This window comes from Gadus chalcogrammus, chromosome 16 (genome assembly GCF_026213295.1).
Source record: "Gadus chalcogrammus isolate NIFS_2021 chromosome 16, NIFS_Gcha_1.0, whole genome shotgun sequence".
Lineage (NCBI taxonomy): Eukaryota > Metazoa > Chordata > Actinopteri > Gadiformes > Gadidae > Gadus > Gadus chalcogrammus.
The window spans coordinates 20,232,825-20,259,216 of NC_079427.1; the positions used below are offsets into that span (position 1 = coordinate 20,232,825).

At 42.6% G+C, this 26,392-nt stretch overlaps 3 protein-coding genes across 4 annotated transcripts in view; 1 reads left to right on the forward strand and 2 right to left on the reverse strand.

Moving 5' to 3' along the window:
- Window positions 1-1,570: 1,570 nt before the first annotated feature.
- Window positions 1,571-4,663, reverse strand: LOC130406489 (granzyme A-like). Its single transcript, XM_056612092.1, has 6 exons — window positions 4,645-4,663; window positions 4,239-4,330; window positions 3,863-4,016; window positions 3,288-3,429; window positions 2,907-3,188; window positions 1,571-2,809 (listed from the first exon to the last, which is right to left on the reverse strand). The coding sequence occupies exons 2-6, from the start codon at window positions 4,297-4,299 to the stop codon at window positions 2,660-2,662; spliced, it is 789 nt and encodes a 262-aa protein (XP_056468067.1). The 5' UTR covers window positions 4,300-4,330; window positions 4,645-4,663; the 3' UTR covers window positions 1,571-2,659.
- Window positions 4,664-6,554: 1,891 nt separating this feature from the next.
- On the reverse strand, window positions 6,555-19,653 carry naalad2 (N-acetylated alpha-linked acidic dipeptidase 2). Of its 2 annotated transcripts, none has more exons than XM_056612091.1 (21): window positions 19,417-19,653; window positions 18,718-18,939; window positions 17,161-17,272; window positions 16,502-16,688; window positions 15,010-15,111; window positions 14,539-14,664; window positions 14,122-14,202; window positions 13,888-13,993; window positions 13,640-13,733; window positions 13,453-13,548; window positions 12,398-12,483; window positions 12,015-12,134; window positions 11,709-11,791; window positions 11,506-11,569; window positions 11,313-11,380; window positions 10,570-10,661; window positions 10,332-10,422; window positions 9,927-10,191; window positions 9,161-9,242; window positions 8,148-8,240; window positions 6,555-7,906 (listed from the first exon to the last, which is right to left on the reverse strand). In XM_056612091.1, the coding sequence occupies exons 2-21, from the start codon at window positions 18,797-18,799 to the stop codon at window positions 7,717-7,719; spliced, it is 2,220 nt and encodes a 739-aa protein (XP_056468066.1). In that variant the 5' UTR covers window positions 18,800-18,939; window positions 19,417-19,653; the 3' UTR covers window positions 6,555-7,716. The 2 variants fall into 2 exon arrangements, with proteins under 2 accessions (XP_056468066.1, XP_056468065.1); XM_056612090.1 differs by having other exon boundaries at window positions 19,413-19,653.
- Window positions 19,654-26,375: 6,722 nt separating this feature from the next.
- Window positions 26,376-26,392, forward strand: part of LOC130406594 (NADPH oxidase 4) — a 19,358-nt gene continuing 19,341 nt past the window's right edge. The window contains exon 1 of the mRNA XM_056612260.1: window positions 26,376-26,392. This exon is cut by the window's right edge and continues 295 nt beyond it. The gene's annotated coding sequence lies outside the window, so the exon portion shown is untranslated.

Sequence of the window (26,392 nt, forward strand, 5' to 3'; positions counted from 1 at the left end):
TCATCCGGGCTTGATGAACTGATTGGACGGGCTTAATACAGACCTGCAACAGCTTCAAATACCAGATGTTTTCTCATTTTATTTTGTCAGAGCCTTTGATTTGTTGTTTTCTGTATTGATGGAAAGATCATTTCAACAAATATGAAAAAAATGCTAAAACAATAAATTGCCAACCCTAACTTTAAGTTCTGGGGGGTATGCAGACACATAGCAGCCCCCCCCCCCCTTTGGTCTGGGCACAAGATTGATGTAAAACACACTATGATATCGAATCAAACAATTCATTTTCAGTGCACCAGGACAGATATCCGGTGTTTTTTTAGAGGCACAAGGGGGGGGGTTGTATCATCGGACTACGTAAAACAACATAACCACAAACAAGTTCCTATCTTTTACCCCCCCACACGGCGCCCACTGGAGCGCCGTGTTGGGAGGAGGGGGGGAGGGAGGCGAAGGAGCGGGGGGGGCGCCTTATCAGTGAGGTCCCTCTGTTATTGATCATTGCGATATTCCATCGCTTCGGCGCCCCCTCTGGTGCGGCGCCCCTATGCGCCGCATATAGTGCATACCCACTTTTTGCGCCACTGACTGTATATACCTCAAAAGTGATCCCATTTCTTGTAATTTAATTGATTGCTTTAGTCAAAAATACACCACAAATTATCTTATTGTGTATGTTACATTATCTATACTTTCGTGGCCGCTTTCAAAGCCGACAAGCTAATTTAAGTACCAGAATCCATAGGCATATTCATATTTATTTGACTGTAAAATGTAAAGTCCTCGTCAAAATCAAACTAAGGTATGTTGACAGATAAAAGGTAGGTGCTCGAAGCAGTGGGCGTCAGACCAGTTTGACTGAATTCTCATAAAGGATCTTGCCGCAGTGGTAGTTAACGGGATTTTGTGTCCCCAGCACTGATATTGAACCTGTAGTCCCCCTTTCCACACCCAGGGGGCGCTGCAGTTAAAGATTGGTCTCTCCAGGCCAATCCACACACTTTTGACCAAGGGTACCTGAGCAGACAGGAGTTCATCCACATAGCGTCCCAGTGTTTCATTAGTGACGTGTAACATCATAGTGTTGTGGCTGAAACAGAATTCCAAGGCCTCGATCCAGGTTTTAGACTTGCTGTGGAATGTAAGACCTCACCTCAACAAATCAACAACCAAAACATCACACACATCCAAATATAAATACTGAATTCTGATGATTAACAAGCTGTATATACTATATTTAGATATAGATATAGATATAGATTTAGATTTAGATATAGAAACCTACATTTGATGTCATTGACTTCAATCTTCTCCAACGGTGGATTTGGTAGCTTACCGGAACGCAAGGTTTAGTTCTCGAAAACATTTCTCTTCCCCGTTTATATTCAAGGTGCCCCACCCACGAAACCAGATGCTCCATGGATCTGTGTATGCTATCATGCTTTGTGTATGCATTCAGTGGAAATGTACATGTTAGCGATGATAGCCAAATAAGATCAGGTTTGCCACAATAATAAAGGCAGTATTTTCTCCTGATTCCCTTCACAGTGTTCTCTGGTAAGATAATTTCCACCATCTCATCCATAGGTTGATTCTTGCTATTGTCCTCTTGTTGGTTTGTGTGATGGTTTTAATTTACCCAGGTGAACCTTCAGTCTTTCTTGGCTTGGGCGGAAATGGCAGGAGGCCATGTTTGTAGTGTCTGACTTATCTTGAAACACATACAACTTTATATGTTGTTGTGTCGACCACTAAGAAGCTATTCAGGACTGGTGTTAGCACTACAGATGTGTTTTCCAATGAGGTACTGATGTAAGCTTGAATCATGTGGTCTAAATAAAGCATAGACTTAAATAATTTACATCATAGGTTAAATACTGAAATTGTCATGCTCTGATTCCCGAGAATGCCGCTAAATGCTTAATTCAGATTATATTCAGTGCACACTGTAAATTAAATGTAAGATAATTTATTCTATGCCGTTGCAAAGCTTACACAATACTTCAATACGTTATGCAGAACAGAGACAAAACTCCATGTAAAGTCTGAGCTCCACACATGATCACAAACACAATATACTGTTGGTTACTCCTTCGACCTGTCTCCTCCTGCTGTTCTTCTCCCCTGTCCATGCCGATGCCTCAGCTGAGCTGGTTCCTTAACAAGAGCGCGCTTCCTGCTTTGCAACTGGAACACTCCCTTATGCAAAGATTCACCACACTCACAACCTCTTTGTCTTGAAGTAGCCTTTCACACATTGCAAGAGCAAATGGGCCTTCTAAGGCCTGGCTGTTCTATGAGTTTAGAACTCCTTATCTATCTATGTTAACCTTACAGCAAGTAAAAATGAAAAAATCACCCATATATATTATGACTTACATGACTTGCAAACATAGATATTGCTATAGCATAACTTTTACTACCTGATTGATTTGACTTAATACTTAATAATAGTACATAAAAATATGAATCTCACAAGTACCATAAGAACATTGAATTTCACCAGCCTGGTGGTGCCTTGACACAAGATAGGGTTGACTATGGAACATATTTTATCCAAGAATCATCATTATCTCATATGTATATTTTTCAGATTTTCAATCAATTTATATGAAAATAATTTTGACATCCTTGAGTTGCAGATGTTTCAGAGGAACACTTATATCTGCATTATCCCATTTATCCAGTCAATGTGTTCTTTGGAAAGCAAGATATACACTCCTGGTTTGTTCCGTTTAGCGCAGCCCCTGCCAAAGGCAGTTACTCCTACTTGCACACCGTTGCACATCAAAGGTCCTCCAGAGTCTCCCTGTTGAGAAAAATATGAAATCAGGAATGCTTTTCAAATCCTCTTTTAGCCTAGAAAATCCGAAACAAGATGTTGATAGAAATGATAGATCAATTACCCTACAAGCATCCTGATCTTTCTCATTCTCTCCTACAGTTCCGGCACATACCATGTTGGCAGTTATGACTGGGTCAGAATTGTAATATGTGGGCGAGTTGCACGTTTCTCTTTTGATAACAGTGACGTTGGCCGACATCAGATCATCTGTCATCCTTAAGTTTGAAGCGTTGACGGCCCCCCAACCAGCCACCGTGCATTTGGTACCTTCCTGGGGGTCTGGCATTTCATTGGGCAATGGAAAAAACTTTACGGTATCGGTCGGATTCACCTCTTGGTCGAGCTGCATCAAAGAAAGTACAAAGTAACTTTTATCATCAATAGTGCAACAACACTTGTGTTGGATGTGATATGAGTATTAATCACACAGTAATTAGCTCACCTTAAGCAACTGGAGATCATGAATATGCGTGGTTTGGTTAAAGGCATAATGGGGGTATGGCTTTGAAACTTTCCGGACCTGAACAGATCTATCCGTCAAGCTGTTTGGAATGTTGTCCACCCCAAGACGCACAGTAGATATACTGTTGAAGAATCCAAAATAGGGTTTACTAATGAATACCAAACAACAGCATGTAATAGTACACAACAATGCTCAACAACATAAATGCTTAAGGTAGTGTAAAGTAGGATTTGAGACTTGCAAGGAGAGCAGAAAATAGCAGAAGAGGGAAGAAAAGCCCTGATTTGGCTGGGAGTGTCTATTATCTAAATAGTCTCATAGAGAGGAAGGCCCCCAGTCAACCAGAAAACATATTCCCAGTGATTCACTCATCAACAGCATGAAGGATCGTTATTTAATCTCTTACAAATTACTCCCAAATGATAGGTCTTAAATCGTACCTACAGCCCCATGCCTAAATCTTCCTACCTAGAGCTCAATCCAACAACAAAAACTGTTCATGTGATTATGAGCAGAAGTGTATTATTGGATGAAGGACGTGATGAAATTCCTACTTAGAACAGTGGGCCGCGGTCAGCACCCATCTGGAGGAGAGGAGGGCTCCTCCGCAGCAGGGCTGATTTGTGCTGCTAAACAGGAGAGCCATGTGGGGCAGAGAATGAGCCTTCACCTTCTTCCCTCCGATGATCTCTGCCTCTCCACAAGCACCTGGGGTTAAACACAGCACAGCTGAAAGAGATCCGTTATCCGTACAAAAACCATACAAGTTTGTCCAGGATTATTCCAGGATTATTCGTATAAAAACCGCCCCGGCTGAGCGGTTTTTGGTTCAAACCCCTGCTTGTATCCATCCTTGAGCAAGATGCTCCAACTCAATGACTCAATCAATCCAAAATAAATGTAACGCAGAATATTTTGTGTTCTACTTACCTGACTGGACATGGAGGACCAAACACAAAGTTTTAACAAGAGCCAGCAATGAAGACGCCATAGCTTGTTTCTAATGCCAATAGATGGAGGTACTGAAACACAAGATGCAGCATGAGTTGCTTACATAGCCTGTTCGAAGGATGTGGGTCAACCACAAAGAGATAAACATACTCACACTTGGATGTACCAATGCATGCGCCTGCAAGTATCATTTTACACAGAATCACACTAACAATGTCAATGTTAAACACTGTGACTTTTAATGGGCTCCCCAAAACACAAGGTTGTGGGGTTGAAAGACTATTTATTGTACGGCATGCAGATAAAGATAAATGGCATTGATTGACATTGCAGATGTGTATTATTGGATGTGATGAAATTCCTCCTTATGACAGTGGGTCAGCACCAATCTGGAAGAGAAGAGGGTCCCTCTGCAGATGGGCTCTCCTGTGCTTTTTATCAGGAGAGCCATGTAGGGCAGATAATGAGTCTTCACCTTCTTCCATCCAATCATCTCAGCCTTGCCACAAGCACCTGTGGTTAAACACAGCACAACAAAAACAATATAAGTCTGCCCAGGATCATTCTTATTTCATAACCGGGGTTGTTTCGCTCCCAACAGAGAGGTTCTGGGTTTGAACCTCTTTCTGCAGGCATCCTTGAGCAAGATGCTCTAACTCTCAGTGTTAGGGGGTTAGGGTTACAAAGTGACAAAGGGTTGGGGCAGCAAAAAAAGAGCACTCAGATTCTTTTTTTGTTGTGACGTAAGCTCATTTTGCAATTCAAGTAATCAGTTATTTACAGTTATTTCCCCAATGGGAAACTACTAAACCACCTTCACTCGTCACCGGAGAGCTCAACGGGGGGGTTCACAGGAGGTCATCAATAACCTCCGGTGCATTATTGATTAGGCAGTACTGAGCTTTTGTATAAGAGCATAAACAACCGACCTCGGCATATCTTCTTACAGATGTTTTTGTGGCTTTATTCTAGAAACATATAGAATCTCCATACATTAACTATCCAATACATAATTCTTTATGATTTAAAATGAGGATTTGTTTATGATCTTAGTCACTAATTGTTATGTTCCATCTTCTCTTCTGTAATGCATTGGTGTAATTGCAAAGATGATTTGTTTGAATAATCTTTGAGCTGGGAGTATAAACATAGCAACAAAATCAATATGAGCATCAAATTAAGAATTGTAAGACTTACGAAAACTGATGAAGCATTTCCAGGAAATGTTTAGCGTGGTAAGCAACCGAGAAAACCTGATGTTAATCTTGTCTTATCTACTCATCTGTGAGTCTAACATCAGAGATAAGGCAGCTGTTGCATGACCTCAACTAAACACATGCACAGTTATCTGCAGTGGTAATCTGGTCCTGGTGCTGGGAGGTGCTGCATGGGCTCACATAAATTAGATATATTTTTGCACTAGACATGCAACACTGTAAGAGACACCATGAGTCATCCAGAACCTGATATCATTCAAGCATCATTTAGCTGCAACACATCTGTTATCATCACACCAACAGCATGATTATTTTTTCTTTTCTAAAAGGCATTTCCTGGACTATGGCAGTCAAGTCACAATTGGAAACGAAGAGCAAACAAAGATGTGCAATGATATAAGACAAGGCAAAGCTGTTGCCAGGCAGGTTTATTTATATAGCACCCTTCGAACACAAATTTTATTCAGAGTGCTTTACATTGACAAGCATCCAAAATACAATATCATAAGGTTGGCCTCATCTGTTATCTGTTTACGGTCCCTCCATTTTAAAATTTAGTGGGGATAATCCACTAATATGCTTAAATGCACGTTCATTTAATTCTGATGTTCTAAACACATTATTCTAACATCGTACCATTCCATACTGCTACAACTCTACTGCCTTGCCTTGCAGAAGGCTCTGGGCGTGTGCAATGAGTGCAGCGTGTGCAGGTAGCAATGTAGGTAGGTAGACTGACTGGTCAGCCGTCCTATTACTTCATCCGGGCTTGATGAACTGATTGGACGGGCTTAATACAGACCTGCAACAGCTTCAAATACCAGGTGTTTTCTCATTTTATTTTGTCAGAGCCTTTGATTTGTTGTTTTCTGTATTGATGGAAAGATCATTTCAACAAATATGAAAAAAATGCTAAAACAATAAATTGCCAACCCTAACTTTAAGTTCATAGGTTGAACTTAAAGCTAGATAGATTGATATGAGATATGCATTTATTTTGAAAGCCTTCTGGTTTAATGGTGCATTAAGTAAAAATGTACGCTACTAAATCATAAAGTTACCATTGTAGACAGATAGATAGATATATAGATCATTTATTGTCCCCTTGGGGATTTTTTTTTCTCAGTGAATGAGACAGAGACACATGACCGTTAAACAAGACCCCAAAATCTTTTTTCCCACGTAATACAAGGAAACATATAAGGACATTAGACTTTAGACAGACATGACATCAAAACAGAATCCCCTGGCTACAGATCGCAAGTGCATAGTGGCCAGTATTCCACATGCCATCAGAATAAATAAATACAATGGGTAAAAAAAAAAAGTCATGTAAGAAAATATTGCGTTCCCTTGTCAGACCCGCTGAGAAGGAGAATTAAAACCTTCTTTCTAGTTGTTGGTTTAAAAAGCTGATGGATTGTGGAATGAATGACTGCTTTGTCCTATTTTTTGGAGAGGGCTGGGTATTGAAACCTGCCACCTGAGGGTTATAGCTCAAATGTTGTCTGATTTTGTCTTATATGTCATATGTCAGAGATTAGGGAAACCGGTTAAATCGAAATCCTGGCTTTCCCACAACAATACTACAGCCAGTATGTTCTCCTTTGAAATTTCTTCCGGGCCGGTGTTAGTGATTCATATATTTTTCTCGGAGTACCCTGGGTTGCCAGACATAAAGCAAATCTGCCCAGCAGCCATGGAAGCAAGCAAAAAACTGGATAAAGTAAAATTGTACTACATTTAATGACACCCTACCTTGGATGACTTCCCTACATTGGACCCAGGATTATTAACACTTTATCAGCTTTATGATGTACAAGCCATCTAGTGGGGTTGACAATCATTCATTATTTAAAGATCTCCAAAGCACAGTTAATGGGAATGATACTTCTGCTGTAGGTTAATTAATTAAATCACATGAATCCACCAACATTGTTCTTGCATACAATTCTGAATGGAATTCTATTTGTTCAAATGTACTAGAGGTTTTAAACAAAACCATTAACATGTTTCACAGACCTTCCTTGTTTTGTTCTACGATTGTGCAAAATATCAATCTAAAGATGTGGCATAACAAGGTCTGTCCTTGATGGTGCTGATGGATGTAGCACTATTCCAGGAGGCGTATTGTCCAGGATGTCTCTGGTTGTTGCTGAATGACATGTGTTAAGAATCTCTCTCTCTCTCTCTCTCTCTCTCTCTCTCTCTCTCTCTCTCTCTCTCTCTCTCTCTCTCTCTCAGGCAGGTTGTGTGAGTGTCATGGCTGCTGCGTGGACGGTGAAGGCCGCAATGCTGATTTGACGCTTGACTTCCTGCCACGCCTGCTGCTGATTGGCTGAACTCTCAATGTCGAACAAGGCATCATAGATGCCTGGGAAAGACTCGCCTGCATATTTGTTATGGCTGCTGGGAGCAAAGATCAGGTGCCTGGAAAAGAGAGAAAGGAACTTTATTTGTGCAATATTTTTTTTAACCTAAACTCTCAATTTGTTTAGATAAAAAAACATGGCATAATTAGTATCAATAAAAATAACATACAGTAACTCTTGATATTATAAATCACATAGAAAACATTTTCAGTTGCGACGAGGAAGAAGTATTTGGCACTGGCTAAGCTCAGAGTAGACCAAAGGCTCAGCGTACTGGAACCATGTTGGTTGGGACCGACCTGTAGAAGGGTCTGCCAGGGAGGCCCAGGGGGTCTATGAAAGCTCTTTCCAGGTACATGAGCTGGTCATTCACCATGCGTACCTCCAGTGAGCTGGAACACACATGTATGCACTTGTTCAACCATCTCCATATCTCCTGTCCACACAGCAGCAAATCACACAACTTGCCTGACACAAGCAGTGTTGCCTCTAACGCGTTACTATTTCCAAACTAGTAATCAGATTAAAGTTACTCATCAAAGCCACTGTGCGTTACTATTTTTCTTATTTTTTTACCGGATCACCGAATGCCGTTGAAAGCGATGGAGTGGTGTGTGTGTGCGTGTGTCTGTCTGACTGTCTGTCTGCCTGTTTGTGTGAGAGTGTGTGTGAAGGGTAAGTCTCCAAAGACGTCAATCTATCAGAGGCGAGTGTCGGCCTTGACCCTCCAGAGTCCGCCTCACCAGTTGTTATTAGTGGCGGAATTAGTCGCGCGGGGCTGCGTGCCTGCGCGCGTGTGTGTGTATGTGATGATCGCCCCGTAAAGCGCGCGGTGATATTTTGTCTAAGCATTAAAAGTTGGTGGAAGCGGTTGAAAGCCGTGTGTCAGTGTGTGCACCAAATTCTGGTCCCTGTATACAAGAGGTACTGATGGGGAGAACAATTGTTGACAGGAGGGGGGGGGGGCTAGTATTGGCAAAACCGGTTGTAATTTTCATTTTGAGGCGGCAGGGGGCGTTGTCGCGGCTAAATGTAACTCATAAAGTAACTTGTAATCTAACTTAGTTACTTTTAAATCAAGTAATCAGTAAAGTAACTAAGTTACTATTTTAAGGAGTAACTATTAATCAGTAATCCAAGGTAACTGTGGCAACACTGGACACAAGCATTATACACACACACACACACACACACACACACACACACACACACACACACACACACACACACACACACACACACACACACACACACACACACACACACACACACACACACACACACACACACACACACACACACAAATACTCACTCTGCTCTGTTGAGGTTCTGCAGTCGTACATGGAAATCTCTTGCCGCAATAGTAAAATTCTCCTCCGCAGAAAACAATGCATCTGCAAGACAAACAACAATGCAACAGAAACATTTCTCACTGTTTGATCCTGCTTATTCAAACAACTCCAAACACATGTCACTGTTATTCAAACAATACCTAAACTTTGAATAAAAAACATCCATATTTCTTCAAATGTGGAAATCATATTACGTATTATGTCGGAGGTTAGGATTACTTAATGTTAGGAGTAGGGATCGACCGATATATCGGTTGGCCGATATTCGCGTTTTTTTACGTGTGTCGGTATCGGCCGATACGCGGCTGATTTTCTCCGATATATATATATTTTTTTTTTGTTCTACCTCACCTGTTTTAATATTTGATAAATATTGCTCATCTAATTTTTCTTACTTGTTTTACCTCACCTGTTTTTACTATTTGTTAAATATTGTTTTTTATATTGAAGTTCAATAAATGTTCCTTTTTTTAAATTGAGACTTGTAACATTTGTTATCAGTGTAATTTTTATGATTGAGGGAGCAAAAGCAGCATCGGCTCTAAATATCGGCTCTAAATATCGGTATCGGCGTATCGGAGTATCGGCTAAGGCTGATGAAAAAATATCGGTATCGTATCGGCCCTAAAAAATCTGTATCGGTCGATCCCTAGTTAGGAGGATACTTATTGGATTGTTAACCCCACACTTAAGCAAAGATAAAAGGAGTTACGTTTGATGACCTACCAAATGTGACTCTGTACATCTTCATCTCCTCAGGATGCTTCTTTGCGCGCTCGGCGATGCTCAGCACATACCTCCTCAGAGACCCTGCGTATTCGTTAGCGTCCAGGGGGAGAAGCTGGGAATCCGCCAGCCGGAATATGAGCCCGCCCCGAACCTGTGCCACCGCCTGAAGCCTTCTGAAGGTGGGGTCGTAGAACCGCTCCACAAGCTCAAAGGTCTCGTACACACTGTGATAGACTGGGTAACTGCTGTATCGCTCCGTCTTCTAGACGCACACACGCACACGCACACACACCTTATTATCATGGAGGTTCATTTGGATTATGAAATGTTTTCATGCTGTTATGTATACAGTATACAGTATGTATACAGTCTGTAGGGCCATGCTCTCTGCCTCTCTCTCACCCGATCCTTGGTGTATCTGGCTCGACCAGCAGCGATGCCCAGCCGGATGAAGTAGGCCTCGAAGTCACTGCCTGAACCTAGCTTACTGATCCTGGAGGGAAGACACAGGGTGAGGATGGACGGACAGCGACAGACCGACTGACACTTTGATACGCACACCAATCTCCACACACACACACACATATAGGAACACACACAAACACACAAGAACGGTAACATGCGTGAGTTAGTAGATCACCTGGGGGCATCGCGGTCACTAGTCCAGTTGTCTCTCTTGTGCCAGCTGTCATAGAGAGACACTCCCTCCTCTCCCTTCTCTGGGCTGGCTATCTAGAGCAGAACATGGGCAGGAGAGCAAGCAACACGTGGAGGAAATTGAAAAGGTTAGAACTAACAGAAGTAAAGACCACAACGCACTGAATCCCCTCCCCCCCCCCCCCTGAATGGCCCATGTCAACATGGTTTGTTTTTCTGGCAGATAGGCCCTGGCATGGCGCTGGGAAACCCTGTCTGGGGTGGTCGCTCAGTACAGCTGCTTCTCTGAGTTTTGTAAACTGTATCTTTGAAAGCTAGCCATGTCAGCTTAGCTCTTTAGTGCCTAGCTCAACATTGTAGTGATTACTTGTTATGCATCCATGATGGATAAGCAGCATATGCAGACCCAAATATCAGGTTTGATTTGTGAAATTACCTTGACTGTAGAGTCAATCATTTATATGCTACAATCTACTAATTTCTTAATTGACATAATCTGTCATTGGTTGACTGGGAAAAAATAAACATTGCTTAGTAATAATCTGAAAAGTCTCAAAAAGCTGAAACATTAAGAAAAAATACCCTGGCCAATGAACCTTTTTGCCACATACTCTCTCTCCTCTTTGAAGAAAGGAACTCATAAAAATAAGCTATGTGGACATGGGCCCTAAGGATATAATGTATGTGTATATGTGTGTGTATGTGTGCGTTTGCGTGCGTGTTCACCTGTTTTGTTAGGTCATATACCAGGGTGTGTAGCGATGGAGTACAGTCTACCCTAAGTGTATACATACCTGTAAGGAAAAACGCACACCAAAAAGGGATTATTATTACAGATCTGAGTGACATTTATTACGAACATGTGTGTGCATATATCTGAACACAAGCCAAACACACGCACACAAACACACGCACACACCTTCTATGGCAGAGTCAGCATTGATGTAGGCCACTGCTCTCTCTTGTAACAACTTGGCATTGTCCTGTCAAAAGGGAAGATTTACGTGTGTGTGTGTGTGTTTACATACACGTGTGTGTGTGTGTGTGTGCACGTTTTTTGAGTGTGTATTCGTCTGTCTCATTCCCTTTGTGTGTGTGTGCGTACGTGCATGTGTGTGTTACCTCGGCCCATTCGGTTGATCCCAGCAGTCCAAACTCCTCTGCATCCCAACTGGCAAATATGATAGTTCTCCTAGGCCTCCAACCTACACACACACACACACACACACACACACACACACACACACACACACACACACACACACACACACACACACACACACACACACACACACAAACACACACACGCACGCACACAGTGTCATTATAACTTCTATACAATTTAACCAATCACACACAAGGCAAAATATGTGCTTCCACTGTTGCACACACTATGACCCACAGAGACACAGCCCTACTGAAACCCACCATTGCTGAGCAGTTTCCCGGCACTCCGGACGGTTTCATGGACCACGGCTGCACCGGACATCGGGTCGATCGCGCCAAACACCCAGGCGTCCCGGTGCCCCCCCAGGATGACGTAGCGGTCTGCGGACCACCCAGAGGCACAGTTAGGTTAGGGGTCCTTATTAAGATAATAACGTCCTCATCACTGATGCTCATGCATGCCTGCTCACTCCCTGAACACCTGACTCGCTGTATTGGAAGATTCTTCCTCATCGTGCTATGTTTCATGATGAACATTCAGACACACAGAACATACAGTTGAGGACAATATAATAATGAGTCAGAAAAATAATGTCTTAATTTCTCTCAACATAAAAAGGCTGGATTGGGGGCTTGCGTCGTACCTGGTTCCTGAGCTCCTCTGATCCGACCAATCACGTTGTAGATCCTGGTCACCTGGTTATTGGTGTGGATGTTCATGCGCACTTTCCTGTTGTGGACAAAAGAGATATTGTTAAGAATATATGATTACCACATTGTTGCAACAAGTGCCTCCAGCTGAATAAACTACAATTGTACAATTATTTTTCTACGTATAATCATTCCCAAGTAATGTTCCAAAGGCAAACCACTGGGCGAGAGAGAAAGAGACAGAGGGAGAGAGTGTGTTCTCTAACACAGGTTTCCATAACCTTAATTGAGGTGCCCCAGTAAAGCCAGTATGCACATTTGTTTATTGTATTATGTAATTAAAAAAATGGCGCCCTGACTAACCAGCAGGAGTCGCTAATGCAAACTGTAACAATAACTGTCAAACAACACCACTGTGATATACTGCCAATAACACTTAAAAAGGTGAGCTTGTCCATCATCAGTTAGCAGTATGCAATAAGCATGTAAAATATATTTATTTATTTATTTTCAAGCTTTATTTATTCATCTCTACGGCCCGGTGGCCTATGGTAAATCTCTGCGGCCAGCTGGTTCAGAACCCCTGATCTACCAGACATGCAGAGAGACGTGGAGCGATAACAGTGAGTTGGATTTGTTTCATCACCAGCAGGGCCGTGCCCTATATACCGCTTGTTGTTATTAGAGGGGGTTGGCTCTTCAGTAACTCTACACCAGGGAACACAAAAGGAGCCCTCATTCTTTAGCATTTATCTCCCCCACACACACACACACACACACACACACAGGACATACAAGGACCTCTATGCTCTTACTGGCTACTGGCCAGCTGATCATTGAGGTTGAACTGGACTAACAATGTGATTGGAGGGAGGGAGGGAGAGAGCGGGAAGGAGAGAGTCGGAGGGACAGAGGGGATGGAGGGAGATTCCATCATAAGCCCATCATTGCAAACATTGTGCCTAATGATGGGCTAAAAACGACATTATTTATTATAAAGTATTATTATTTCGAACAATGAAGAGACAGGCAGCAGATAAGTGCTTACTGTGTTCTGAAGGTGTCTGTGAAGCCCGGTCCGATACTGTAGGAAACGTTCAGGGCTCCTTTCCAGTTGTTTGGTGGCAGCCTTCCTCCCATGTTCCTACGGTAACAGTAATACACACTGTGTCGGTGCCAGCACTGGAGGCTTCAGTTTCAACGTAGAGGATGGGGAAAATATACGGTGTATGTACTTCAGCAGGTGCATGGCATCATGGTAACCAATGGGGTGCACAGGAATCTTGGGGAGACCCACCCCGTCTTCTAGGTTGGATCTGTAGGTGTATTCTGTAACAGCGAACATGGTTATGAACACACACACACACACACACACACACACACACACACACACACACACACACACACACACACACACACACACACACACACACACACACACACACACACACACACACACACACACACACACACACACACACACCTTTAGCAGGGTAGCCTGGTGTGAGGGGGTCTCCAGCTCCATTCAGGTTTAGTACATTTCCTCTCTGGGCACCTCCCCCGGGTAAGTTCCAGCCATCAGGGTAGGGCTTTGAGCACACACACACACAGACACTATTAGTATGTAGATATACAAAAATGAGGCAAATTCTGCATTTTTTCCTCGCTTTGTAATAAGCCACAGGCGATACAGTACATTTGAATAGAGGTTATATACCTGCACCCCGACGGCGGAGTAGTCGGCTGGGTCCGAGAACATGATGATGCCCTTGGCTCCTGCTAGCATGGCGTTCTTCACCTGGCAGATAGGACCACACAAACAAACACACACACACACACACGTTTGGTATTCATGTATACCAAGCACACACACATATGCACATGTATCATGCACACAGATATAGTATAGTATAGTATAGTATAGTATAGTATAGTATAGTATAGGTATTTAAATGTTATAAGGACAAACAAATAGCATGTCATGGACCTTACAATTAAAAATGCTACACTGCATAAATACATAATTAAACCAATTATTTATATATCTTTAGAGGTTTATCCATGTGTGTATCTTGGTTTTGTGTGTTGGATTTAATCGGCTTGGTATTCATGAGATGTCGCTGAGCGGTTTTACCTTGTTTCCTCTGAAGATCTTCCCATAGCGCACGATCACTATCTTCCCAGTTACATTTATTCCCATCTCTCTCTTGAGCTGGACAAAGTCTTCGGTGCGGCCATAGTTCACATACACCAACTCCCCCTGGGAGGCAGAGAGAGACGGATCAGAGACGAGAGACCATTGGATGTATTGTACCATGACATTTTCAGTAATCAGTGGAAAATACAGACTATATAAAAAATGTATCGTAGTGTCTGTGTGTATATTGATGTGTTTGTATTGATGTGTTTGTCTGTGTGTGTGTGTGGGTGTGTATTGATGTGTTTGTCTGTGTGTGTGTGTATTGATATGTTTGTGTGTATGCATGGATGTGTACGCATTGGAGTATGTGTGTGTGTATGTGTGTATGTGTGTATGTATGTGTAGGTATGTGTATGTGTGTGCGTGTGTGTGAGTGTGCGTGCGTGCGTGCGTGGGTGTGGGCACCTCAGGTTGTCCTTTGGGAGAGAATGCACTGTACGGAGGTATAATGTCAGCAACACCTTCATACCCATCGGGGACGGGCTCGGCCAGGGAGGTGTTGAAGACCTGGGACAGAGAGGGGAGCAACCACATGAGTCTTCCAGTGTCAGGGAGACAGGGGAGTGAGTTGAGGCAAGCCAAAGAGAAACAAAAGAGAAACAAAATGTAGACTATTTGTTCAAACTGAGCAGAAAGAAAGATAAAGGTGTGTGAACTCTCACAGCTCTCTCAAACATCTGTCTTGATATGAAAGCTCTTTCTGGACTGCCTTGGAATTAGAAGTGACTCATTCTGCAGTGTTCTGCCTTAGAACCGTGGAAGAGTAAATATAAAAACTGCCTATTTAATAATGACATTAAGCATCAATCACATTATCACCCTTAGAACTCAGTCTCATTGAGGCACAGACACCAAAGTCGTCCACACACTTTGTGATCCGACGCCCTATCTTGCCAACTGACCATGCACTCTTTAACAGCTCACCTGTGGTTTTCATTGGGAAAATAACGGTGTGTGTGTGTGTGTCTAAGTGGGGTGCACAGGTGTCTACAGTGTGTAAACAGCCTGATCACACACTGGAGCACACACGCTTGTGTCACCTTATTATTATTATTACTATGACAGACTGGATCCTCTACTACAACGTGACTGTTCCACGGCTAGGGCTGGAAATAGCATAAGTCACCACTGTTGAGTATGAATCCTCGTACGGTTTATAGTTAACACTCGCTTAGTCATTTGTGGCAGTTTCTCTCTGTGTGGAGAAGGTAACGATTTTGACCGAGTGGCCGTGGTTAGACAAGGTCAACCACATGGGGGGCTGACCATACGTCATTGTTCCTCTGATCATAGGTGTGTTTCTGAGGCTAGACCCTTGGACTACAATAGAGTCATCCTCTCTGGACTCTCTGCGGTATATTTAAATCTTTCGTCATTTCCTGTTTTATTTTGTTATAGGCACCTCTGTCCTCATTTCAGAGACGTAATTTCTGTTCCCAATTGTCTACCCTGCCCTGATTAATTCCAGCTTATTAGTTATAAAAGAATAGCATAAAAACATATGCCGGTTTATTGAGTAACCTTTGTGATTCACCCTTTGAACTTACCTGATCGTTTTACTTGTGGTGCTTTTGGGTTCTCTTCTGTTTTGCGTCAGTTAATGCAAGCGATAGATAGAAGCTTACAATACTGCTATTCTAAACGAAGTACACCCTCCTCACATCGGAAGATGCTAAACACAATACATTAACAGAATACACTAAATAATACACATGCATATCTTGCCTGTGTCTCAGAGTTGTTGACTGCTAATTAATCGTGTGTTGTGAATTCTGATCTGCATTCCTGTCTATGTACTTTGCGTTTTAATGTTTTGGAAAACGTATGCATTGCATACATACGATTTCAACGCATCCCATGTGTAAGTATCGTTGTGCCTAGTACCATGCACATATACCTCATTGCCCAGCTGGTCCACAATGGAGATGTAGTTGGGCTGCGACTTGTTGGGATACGACAGCAGGACGTCATAGGGCACCAGTTCAACTGAGTCCAGTCCAAAGCTAAGCCACTCCTCCCGGATTTGTTCTGCGTACACCAAATTCTGCTTGGTGCCTGCTAGGTGGGGGAGTCTGGTGAACTTTCTGGGGAGAAATAATACATAAACAGCTCATGGAAAAAGAGATTTGGTTGCTTTGGTCGATTAATGTTGACGTTTAATTAATGTTGTTATGGAATGATATGTTCACTTAAAAAACCTCTTGTAATATGACCATGTACCACCAAGGTAGTCTGCTCTCAGTTCTCTAGCGTGTCATTTGGGGGATACAAATGTTATAGCCAGTTTTATAATACACATAGGGGAAATATATACACATTTAATATAAGACTCCAGCTGGTTTTGTGTTTAAGTAGTAGGAGGAAGTCATACTGCTGTGTAACATATGTTAGGGCGCTTGCTAGGTCAACACTATGGCCATTGACAACGATTCAAACTTTATGATGAGTAAAAAACATAATTGAAACTAATTCTGTTTTTGGAGTTGAAGTGCTTCCGTTAAGAGCCATTGTTCTTACAGAAGACCTGAGGCAGGCCTTTCAGTATTTTGCCAGTACCTAAGGTGCTCTCTGATGTTGCTTGCTTTCATCTCGTCAAGGAACTTCCTCAGGTATTGGCTTGAGGTCCCATCTCCTTGCACGTGTGAAGACGTGGGCCTTGCGAACCAGCCTACAGCACACACAGACAGACTCAGCTGGTTAGAAAGGATAACAAAACAATTTCTGTATGTGTGATGGAAATAGTACTGTTATGTGTAAACATTAATGCAGTAGTATTGCTTTAGATTAATAACAGTATGTGTCCCACTTGTGCAAGAAAAGCCAAAAAGATGCAGATGAAGAATAACTTATTTTTAGGACACTTCGGCCAGCAAAATATTGGATTTAATTTAAGAGCATCATCATGAAAATATACGGCAGCAAAGTTACTAAGAACACATTTAGTAAGACAATGGCTTAACAAGATTTGTATAGGAAACCCTTTGCATTGTGAGTAGATTATCCAAAGGTTACAGGTGAGATAAACTGCAATACACTAAGGGTGAAGTGGGTATATCTGCAAGTCTGCAAGCAAGGCTGCAAGACAATTAAAGAAATCTACACAACAAAGCAGTCAGTTGTTTGGCCTGGCCTTAGTATCAGAATTTGTTGCTACAATGGCAAAGCAAATGCCAACTCCCTTAACGCCTCTCAGTTAGATAAAGGAAGGAAGGTATCTTTAGATCCAATCAGAATGTATACAGTTCCTTTTAAATTAACTAGTAATTATATAAACAAGGTTAATATAATTTGTATATAATTGTATATTATAGTTTTGATAAAAATGTCCATGACAGATGCAAACTATACAATGTGTTCCCAGAAGATAACCACAAGGACAACCACAGGGCTCGCTCCTTATATCCAAACATGCTTTAGTTAACTTGACCAATGACAAGATAATATAAAATGGACATATAGTGAGGGATTGCCAACTGTGTCCAACATTTCCCTAAGCAACTGTAATCACCCCACAAATCTTAAGTTTGGGGAGAGACACTTGTTCTCTTGCTTATCTGCATTGCATTGTTCTCTATAATAAAGAATTTCCACAACATATGTTTTATGTTTTGGGGGGGAACACAATATCTTTGTGTTCCTTGTAGCTTATGCCTGTGGAGTTATGTTAAGAATGATAATATTTTTATAGATGGTCTGTGGGACCTGCTGCAAGCACAGAGAAGGGAAATATTGCAGCCCAGTGGCATTATAGCTGCACACAAACACGCACAGACGCACACGCGCACACACACACACACACACACACACACACACACACACACACACACACACACACACACACACACACACACACACACACACACACACACACACACACACACACACACTAAACATTGAATGTGAACATTATTGTTCTGAAGAGATCCTTGATGTTGTAAGAGTAATCAATGAATCATTGTATCCAAAACAGAACATTAATGGAATGCCCCTCTTGAGAAACAACAAAGATACAAAATTTAATTATTATCATTTAGCTATGATTGCTTTCATCAAATTACATCAAATAATACATCTTTAAACTCTCAGCTCCACTTAATCCCGTCATTAACTCACCTATGACAAAGCCCACCAGCAAAACAGCAGCTACAGCAACAATCCAGCGGAGCCACCTCAGCAACGGGCTCTCTTTTCGCATGCTGAAGCCGTCCCGGTCTGGTTTTGCTGACCACGGTCCGACTAACACACTGCAACACTCTCACCCACACACACACACTAAGGGGCAGAGCTGTGTGGTGAGGCGGTACAGAGCGGGGGCGTAGCTGTGTGACCTCTCGGCTGGTGGGGAGCAAGCGAGTGATTGAGAAAGAGAGAGACATAATTAATGAGAGATAGAAACAAGTAGGTGTGAACCGAGACGCTTTTATACAGAGCAATAGATGCAGTTACGTGTCTCGGGTCGGGCGGCTGTAATTTCGTTGTAATTAAACCCGGGACTGTTTGAATATTCACGAGTTATGAACGCGCCTTGTTTGCACACGTTTGTTGAGTTGTGTAGGCTACAGCTCACATTATGATCTTGATATGGCTATACATTATTATCGCATATGAATGTGGTTACTACTGATAAAATAACAAAATCGCTCCGAAATGTAATCAGGTTAAGAAAACGTTTCAGAACAACAACAACTGTTGTTGTTCTGAAAGTTTCCACTGAAACGACTATTTCTCGCAGATAAATAATAATGTGGCGAGCAGCGCGGGAAGGACGAGACGGGAGCCGCTGTGTTCCAATATCTATCCGTACTTACTTACTGTTAGCCTTAGTTTGAGTACGTAGGGCGTTCCAATTCGGATCTGGCGTAAATAAGTGTACAGAAGTGTTGAATCCCATTTGTAGCTGCATAGGTTCAATAAACTGCCACGCTTCATACTGATGTCTTTTTGTATATTTATTTTTCTTTTAAACTCTCTCTCTCTAAAACGGTAAACTTTAATAAACAGAAAAAACACCGTGACAACGTTAGCGCCATAAACCTAATACAGAGTCCATCTTCTTCTGAAACCCATGAGTCCGTGACTGGTTTTATATCTCTGATGGCGCGTTTTCCCATAATTCCCTATAGATATTTAAACAAACTCTTAACACAAAGCAATGACACAATATCTATTTTTAACAGTACAACTTAAATCATTTTTAACCAAAGAATAAAATCATGAATTCAACAAATAATAAATACATATTAAACAATCAATGTAAATACATATTTAAATCTCTGCAATGTCCAGAATGTCTCTGAGACAGTTACACCATTTACATCAAAATTAAACCACCAATGTGAAAGTCTTTTGAGACGGACCTGTTTTATAATTTAACAGGTGGACGGAATCTTTATCTTTGCTTACCAAGCAGATGTGTACAATTGGAATGGTGCAATACTAAATGTTTTACCTAATGCATCCAACAAAGTTAAAGTCAGGCATCATACGTTATTTCAGTTAATGTGTGTGTGTGTGTGTGTGTGTGTGTGTGTGTGTGTGTGTGTGTGTGTGTGTGTGTGTGTGTGTGCGTGCGTGCGTGCGTGCGTGCGTGTGTGTGGGTGTGTGTGTGTGTGTGTGTGTGTGTGTGTGTGTGTGTGTGTGTGTGTGTGTGTGTGTGTGTGTGTGTGTGTGTGTGTGTGTGTGTGTGTGTGTGTGTGCTCAGACCAAACCTACGCCCTTGGCTAAATTAATTATCAAGAGAGAGAGAGGGTGAGGGTACAGACGAGATGTGATGAAAGGGTGGAAGGAATAGTGGGGGAGAGAACAATAGCCTATGTGTGAGCAAATTGAGCAGGGGAGGAAGGTTCGGGAAGGTTGAGGCCCCGTCCACACGAAGCCGATTTATTGGAGAAAAGGCATAAGTCTTGTGCGTTTCGGCCGACCGTCCAGACGGAGCCGGCGAATCCGGTGCCCGAAACCACACATTTCTGAAACCACCCTCGGAGGTGGTTTCAAATCTATTCCGGACCTATGCGGTTTCGTGTTATGATTCGTGTGGACGACGGCGCTGTCACGGCAAACTTGTACCGGGTGCCAAATTTGTACCGGGCACGTCATCAGTTGTCCGTTGCCAGGCAACGGACAACTGATTACGTAACGCCTCGTTTCCACATACATACATTCTCGTATGCGATCCAACCGTCTCCGACCGAAAGTCCATTCATTCCTATGTGATTCTCCGTAATGTCTGTTTTTCCTCCGAGACTCCTCCCCTCCGTAAAATATCTTTCCGGTATGTCCGTAATATGCGTATTTCGCCGTCGTTTTACGGAGATACCGTATGGAAGTTTTTATGTTTTTCACAAAACTTGTAAGTAGGCCTACCTGGCAGGCCAAACTCCTCACCGATCTCTTTCCAAGCCTGGTTGGTTTTGTTTTTATCTCTGTATATGTCGATCCTCATGTTCCAAAGTACCGGTCTCCTAAAAACGGCCATTATCATATGCTCCCACATCTTTTGTCTCATCTCATTTTCGTCCGCTTATCCGGGGTCGGGTTGCGGGGGGAGCAGCTCAAGCAGGGGGCCCCAGACTTCCCTTTCCCGGGCCACATTGACAAACTCTGACGGGGGGATCCCGAGGCGTTCCCAGGCCAGTGTTGAGATATAATAATAATAATAATACATTTAATTTAGAGGCGCCTTTCAAAACACCCAAGGTCAAAAACAGGCCCCGTTCACACGAAGCCGAAACGGGCGAAACCGTTACGGTTTCGATCTATCCGGTTTCGAAGTATCTCCGTAAAGACGAAGCCAAGCGAAACCGGGTAGATCTGTAGAAACGCTGTAGTACACATTCCAGGCCCATAAGGGGCGCTGCTTCTGGTACAGAAATCCAGAAGAAATGAAATAAGAAGAAGAGGCGAGCATGCGCATAAAGGCTGCCCTTATGCGCATGCTCGCATGTGATTTCTGAGGGCTTAAGAGCCATTGGCTAGGAGGTCGAGGGGTGGGGCGATGACGTCATGGTTTGCGGTTTCAGGCATCTATGGTTTCAGGCTATGGTTTCAGGCGTACACACGAATCCAAAACGAAACCGGGTAGATTTGAAACCACCTCCGAGGGTGGTTTCAGAAGTTTGCGGTTTCGGTCAGCAGATTCGCCGGCTTCGTGTGTACGGAAGGCCGAACCGTACAAGACCTTTGCGGTTTCGCCATGAAATCGGCTTCGTGTGAACGGGACCATAATCTCTCCACCTAGTCCTTGGTCTTCCCCGAGGTCTCCTCCCCGCTGGACGTTGCCTTGCGGCTCAGCTCTCTTTTCGTTACAACGGTGCGGTAAAACGAACGCAATACCGCCCCCGCCCCCGCCCCCGCCCCCGCTGTTCCGATTCTCCGGCCAATCTCACGCTCCATAGTACCCTCACTCGCGAACAAGACCCCGAGGTACTTGAACTCCTTCACTTGGGCTAATTTCCTAGTACCCGGAGTAAGCAATCCATCGGTTTCCTCCTAACATCTATTGTCCGTAAATAAATTCATGCCCGTACGTAAAACACTAGCGACTCCTTCCGTAAATTTACCGAAGCACGGATACGAAAAACATACGTATGTGGAAACGAGGCGTAACGGCTCGTTTTCCACATACGTAAAAAGACACCGGGAGGGGGCTCACGTGTGATGTGCTTGTAACCTCTCCATGTGAGCCGGCCACGTGGTATACAGGGCCTAATGACAGCGAACAGGAGCATCATCTATATGCCACTGTCCAAAACCCCCCACGTACATGCGGCGCACTAATACATGAAGATCACCTGACTCGTTCAATATCTATGCATATCTGGTGGAAATTTTTGATTTTAAAATGTACTCTTATGTCACTTATTTTTGTGGTGTTAGCTTTCAATGCATGCTGGAAGTGTAGGACTTTGTGTCACACATACGTGGAGATATTTGGTGTCTTTTTTATGTTTGAACCTATGTGTGTGCCTTTTTGGATCTATGGTTGATGATTGCATGACATATTTTTGATAACTGTTTCCCTAATGATGCATGAGGTATTTTTGATTATTAATTTAGTGGTGATTGTGTGACTACTGATTCAGTGTTGATTGTATGACATGGTGATTGTATGTCTACTGCTTAGTTGTTGAGTGAGGCTTGTAGCCCACTGTGTATTCTATGTGACCCACCGACCTGCCTGATTTGTGGGGGTTGGTTGGTCGTGTTGATGATTGTTGCATGGTGATGTAGCCATGAGATTTTTGTGTTTCGCTTTATATTTTATACTTTGATACTTTTATATTGCTTGTAGGATGGTCATCTGAGATGAACAAGGAGGGGGAATTGTAACATATATCACACATTCATACCAACAGACCACAATAACAAGTGTAATTCCCACACATAGCCGCAAGAGATCAGCATAGAGTACACATACGGGTATCAGAGGGCGGGAGTTCAGAACCATGCTTAGCCAATCAGAGCACATAACCAAGTCCACGCCTGCCCAGTATTAAAGTCACAACACATTGCCCAGGGGGTCAGAACGTTCCAGGTAACGCATCTATCAGATGCCCTACTCAGTGTATCTCCACGCGTGCATAATACAATACCTCTCCTTTTGCTTCATAGAGACTAGACTAACCTTTTTACCAGATAAAGTGAGTTAAAGCGATCCTGACTTTTTCCAAAAAGAACACAGCAATGGGTGGGTTAGCGATGCTGTGTGGGTTGAGTAATTGTTCCCGACACCGTCACCGAGACATTTATGTTAATGAGGTATATTGAGTGTGTTTTAGTGTGTCATGTGTGTGTGTTCATTAAAGGCAACTCTCGTAGTCATGCGGTGTAAGGGGCGCGCGAGTTGCATAACCGCTTAACCTGGGCTCCCATCTCGTTCCTGCGCTTCTGGCCACAATATCTTTAACAAAAGGACTTGTTACTCTGGAACTGTGTGCACGTGCATTGCTTGCGGCCTCTTCCCTCATAAAGATCACTTTTTTAGATTAAATATTTTTTAATTGGTAATGTTGAACAGCACAGAATGCACTGAGCATACATTTTAACTAACATAGTTATTTTCAGGTATAGTTTTGAGCTTCCCTATGTGTCAAAACCGGATCCCAGGTGGAGTAGAATTTGTCCCTTGATCCTCTTAGTGAATATTTTATTTTCTCTATTTGTATAAAGTGCATCAGGCCACTCATCCACAAAGACACTTTGGGAGGGTTTTCAGACATCCAATGTAATAATATTCTTCTGCGAGCAATCAGTGTCACAAAGGCCAATATGTTTTATAGGTTTTCCTTAGTATAGAATGTTTTCGGTCTGTGAAACCAAATATGGCTGCTGCTGCATTGGGTTGGAAATCATCTGGCACAACTGGCATCTGAATTAGGGTATAATTGAGCTAATCTTGCTTTGGAATAGTGAACCCGGTGTAATGTATTATAATTTGTTTTGCACAAGAGTCTTTGTACAGCACAGACAGCACACGTGTCATCATCCATGTCTTCCAACAACTCATCCGCCCAGTCCGCCCTTATCTTCGTGGTGGATATGTTATTAAGAGAAGCAATGCAATCATATATTCTAGAAATAAGCCTTTTTAAATTAAACGGGTACTCTAAGCCTGGCACTGAGGAGACATTTGAAAAGTTGGGGTCATGACACATAAGGAAATGGCGTGCTTGAAAGTATCTAAATAAGCTAGATCGGGGAAGGCCAAATTTGTGTGATAAGATGTCCAAGCTTGCGTATACACGGTTTATGTACGTATCTTTAAACTTAGAAATGCCTAGTCTACGCCAAAAAGAGAATTTAGTATCTAATTTAGCTGGGAGGAAGAGGTGGTTATTGCATATAGGACTTAGGCTAAAAATATGTTTCAAACCAAAGTACTGTCTAATTTGAAACCATGATCTTCAGGGTATTAATGACAATTGGGTTGTTTGTGAACTGGGAAATAGATAGGGGGAGACTGGAAGTGACCAGAGCCATGAGAGATCTTGAGGTGCACAAAGTAGCTTCGTAGTGGCACTCGTCTGTATCTGTCGTATGAAGCCAAAACATTATTTTTTGAACATGTGCAGCCACATAGTAATAGATGAGATTAGGAAGAGCTTGGCCTCCCTGTATTTAGGTCTCTGTAGGAGATCTATACGTACCCTAGGAATCTTACCATTCCATATAAGAAATAAAAGCACTATCAATACATTCAAAGAAAGATCTAGATTGGAAAAGTGGGATACATTGGAACAGAGGAATTTGGGGAGCACACCCATCTTAATGCAATTCACTTTTCCTGCCAAGGACAAGTGAAGTGATCTCCATTTCTTTAGATCTAATTTAACTTTAACTAGTAGAGGAGCAACATTTTACTGGTAAATGTTTTTCATATCTTTTGTGATGTTAATGCCCAAATATTTAAAGCCGTTTCTAGACATTTTAAAGGGTAAAACATTATCCTGGATTTGAAGAGCCAAGTTATTAACAGGGTAACATTCACTTTTACTTAAGTTCAGTTTACAGCATATAGGCTTAGTCAATGTTCTTATCCTCCTCTAACAAGTCCACTTATTGATGGCAATGATTTGACTGTGATGGATAAGGGCTCTATGGCCAGGGCAAATAACAGTGGACTGATTGGACATCCCTGACGGGTCCCTCTTGACAGAGTGAAGTACTGTGATTGCATACCAATTTGTCACAGAGGCCTTGGGTGAGCTATAAAGGAGTTGAATCCATGAAATAAAATTTGGACCATAACCAAATTTCTTTAAACACGTGAATAGATAATCCCACTCAACCCTTTCAAAAGCTTTCTCTGTGTCCAGCGAGATGACCACCTCGGGTATACCTCACTGGACGCAGAGAGGTAAAAAAATAAAAATAAAAAGCACTTTTAACTTCTATAAGTGAGTCATTTTCCCACACTCCGAAGGACACACGGCTTGACCCCCATTGCTCGACAGGGCAGCTGCCCAGGCCAGGGGACAGCTCTTTCATGCGGTAGCATGGAGCGTGAAGCGGGCCGAGGTCTCCCATCCCGGTGGAATGCAGGAGCACCACATGCCCCGCGATGCTCCGGAGAGTTTGTTCAGAATCTGCAGAGCAAGATGCCAAGCATTCCAAACCATATTTATCCTAGGCTACTTCGTTAAAATAATCTTTTACCATTGCAAGCTATATTATCTGTAGGCTAAATGAGTATATACTCGATACATCATATTTTGGCAATATATGATAGCTATAGTAAATAAATAATAGCTATAGTGTGTTGAGTATCCCATATTCAACACACATAATATAATATGGGATAACGTAGCCTAGCTATGGTACATGCATTACAAACTCAACGCCACATAAGCATCAGCGGTAACAACTATGGACACGAGGTGACAGCAAATCACTGGACAAGCTTTTTTTAGTTCACCCCTTTATCCTGCTGCATTTTTTTCTTTTTTTCCATTTTCCATTGTACTTTTAAAACATTGTCTTGAGTATAAGTATGAGCGTATTTAGCTTTACATTTCTAAATGAATCAAATATGTATTAGACATACTGTTCATAAAGTATTTCATAAGATTGATGAGCTCTCTCGCTCCATCTGCAGACTGTGCGATCACGCCCCCTACAGAGAGAGAGAGAGAGAGAGAGAGAGAGAGAGAGAGAGAGAGAGAGAGAGAGAGAGAGAGAGAGAGAGAGAGAGAGAGAGAGAGAGAGAGAGAGAGAGAGAGAGAGAGAGAGAGAGAGGGCTCCCTCTGAGTGACACAAAGAGGGAGAGAGGGAGGTAAGAAGAGCGAGCGAG

Bases quoted from the DNA above. Each gene is read 5' to 3' on its own strand.
- LOC130406489 (XM_056612092.1), bottom strand. From the start codon at position 4,299: ATGGCGTCTTCATTGCTGGCTCTTGTTAAAACTTTGTGTTTGGTCCTC. The intron at 3,430-3,862 runs GTAGGAATTTCA...ATTCTTCAACAG, and splicing joins ACCGCGGCCCACTGTTCTAA to TATATCTACTGTGCGTCTTG. The intron at 2,810-2,906 runs GTAATTGATCTA...TTTTCTCAACAG, and splicing joins AAGATCAGGATGCTTGTAGG to GGAGACTCTGGAGGACCTTT.
- naalad2 (XM_056612091.1), bottom strand. From the start codon at position 18,799: ATGCGAAAAGAGAGCCCGTTGCTGAGGTGGCTCCGCTGGATTGTTGCT. The intron at 17,273-18,717 runs GTGAGTTAATGA...TGTGTGCTGTAG, and splicing joins GCTGGTGGGCTTTGTCATAG to GCTGGTTCGCAAGGCCCACG. The intron at 13,734-13,887 runs GTGTGTGTGTGT...TCGCTGTTACAG, and splicing joins ACCAGGCTACCCTGCTAAAG to AATACACCTACAGATCCAAC.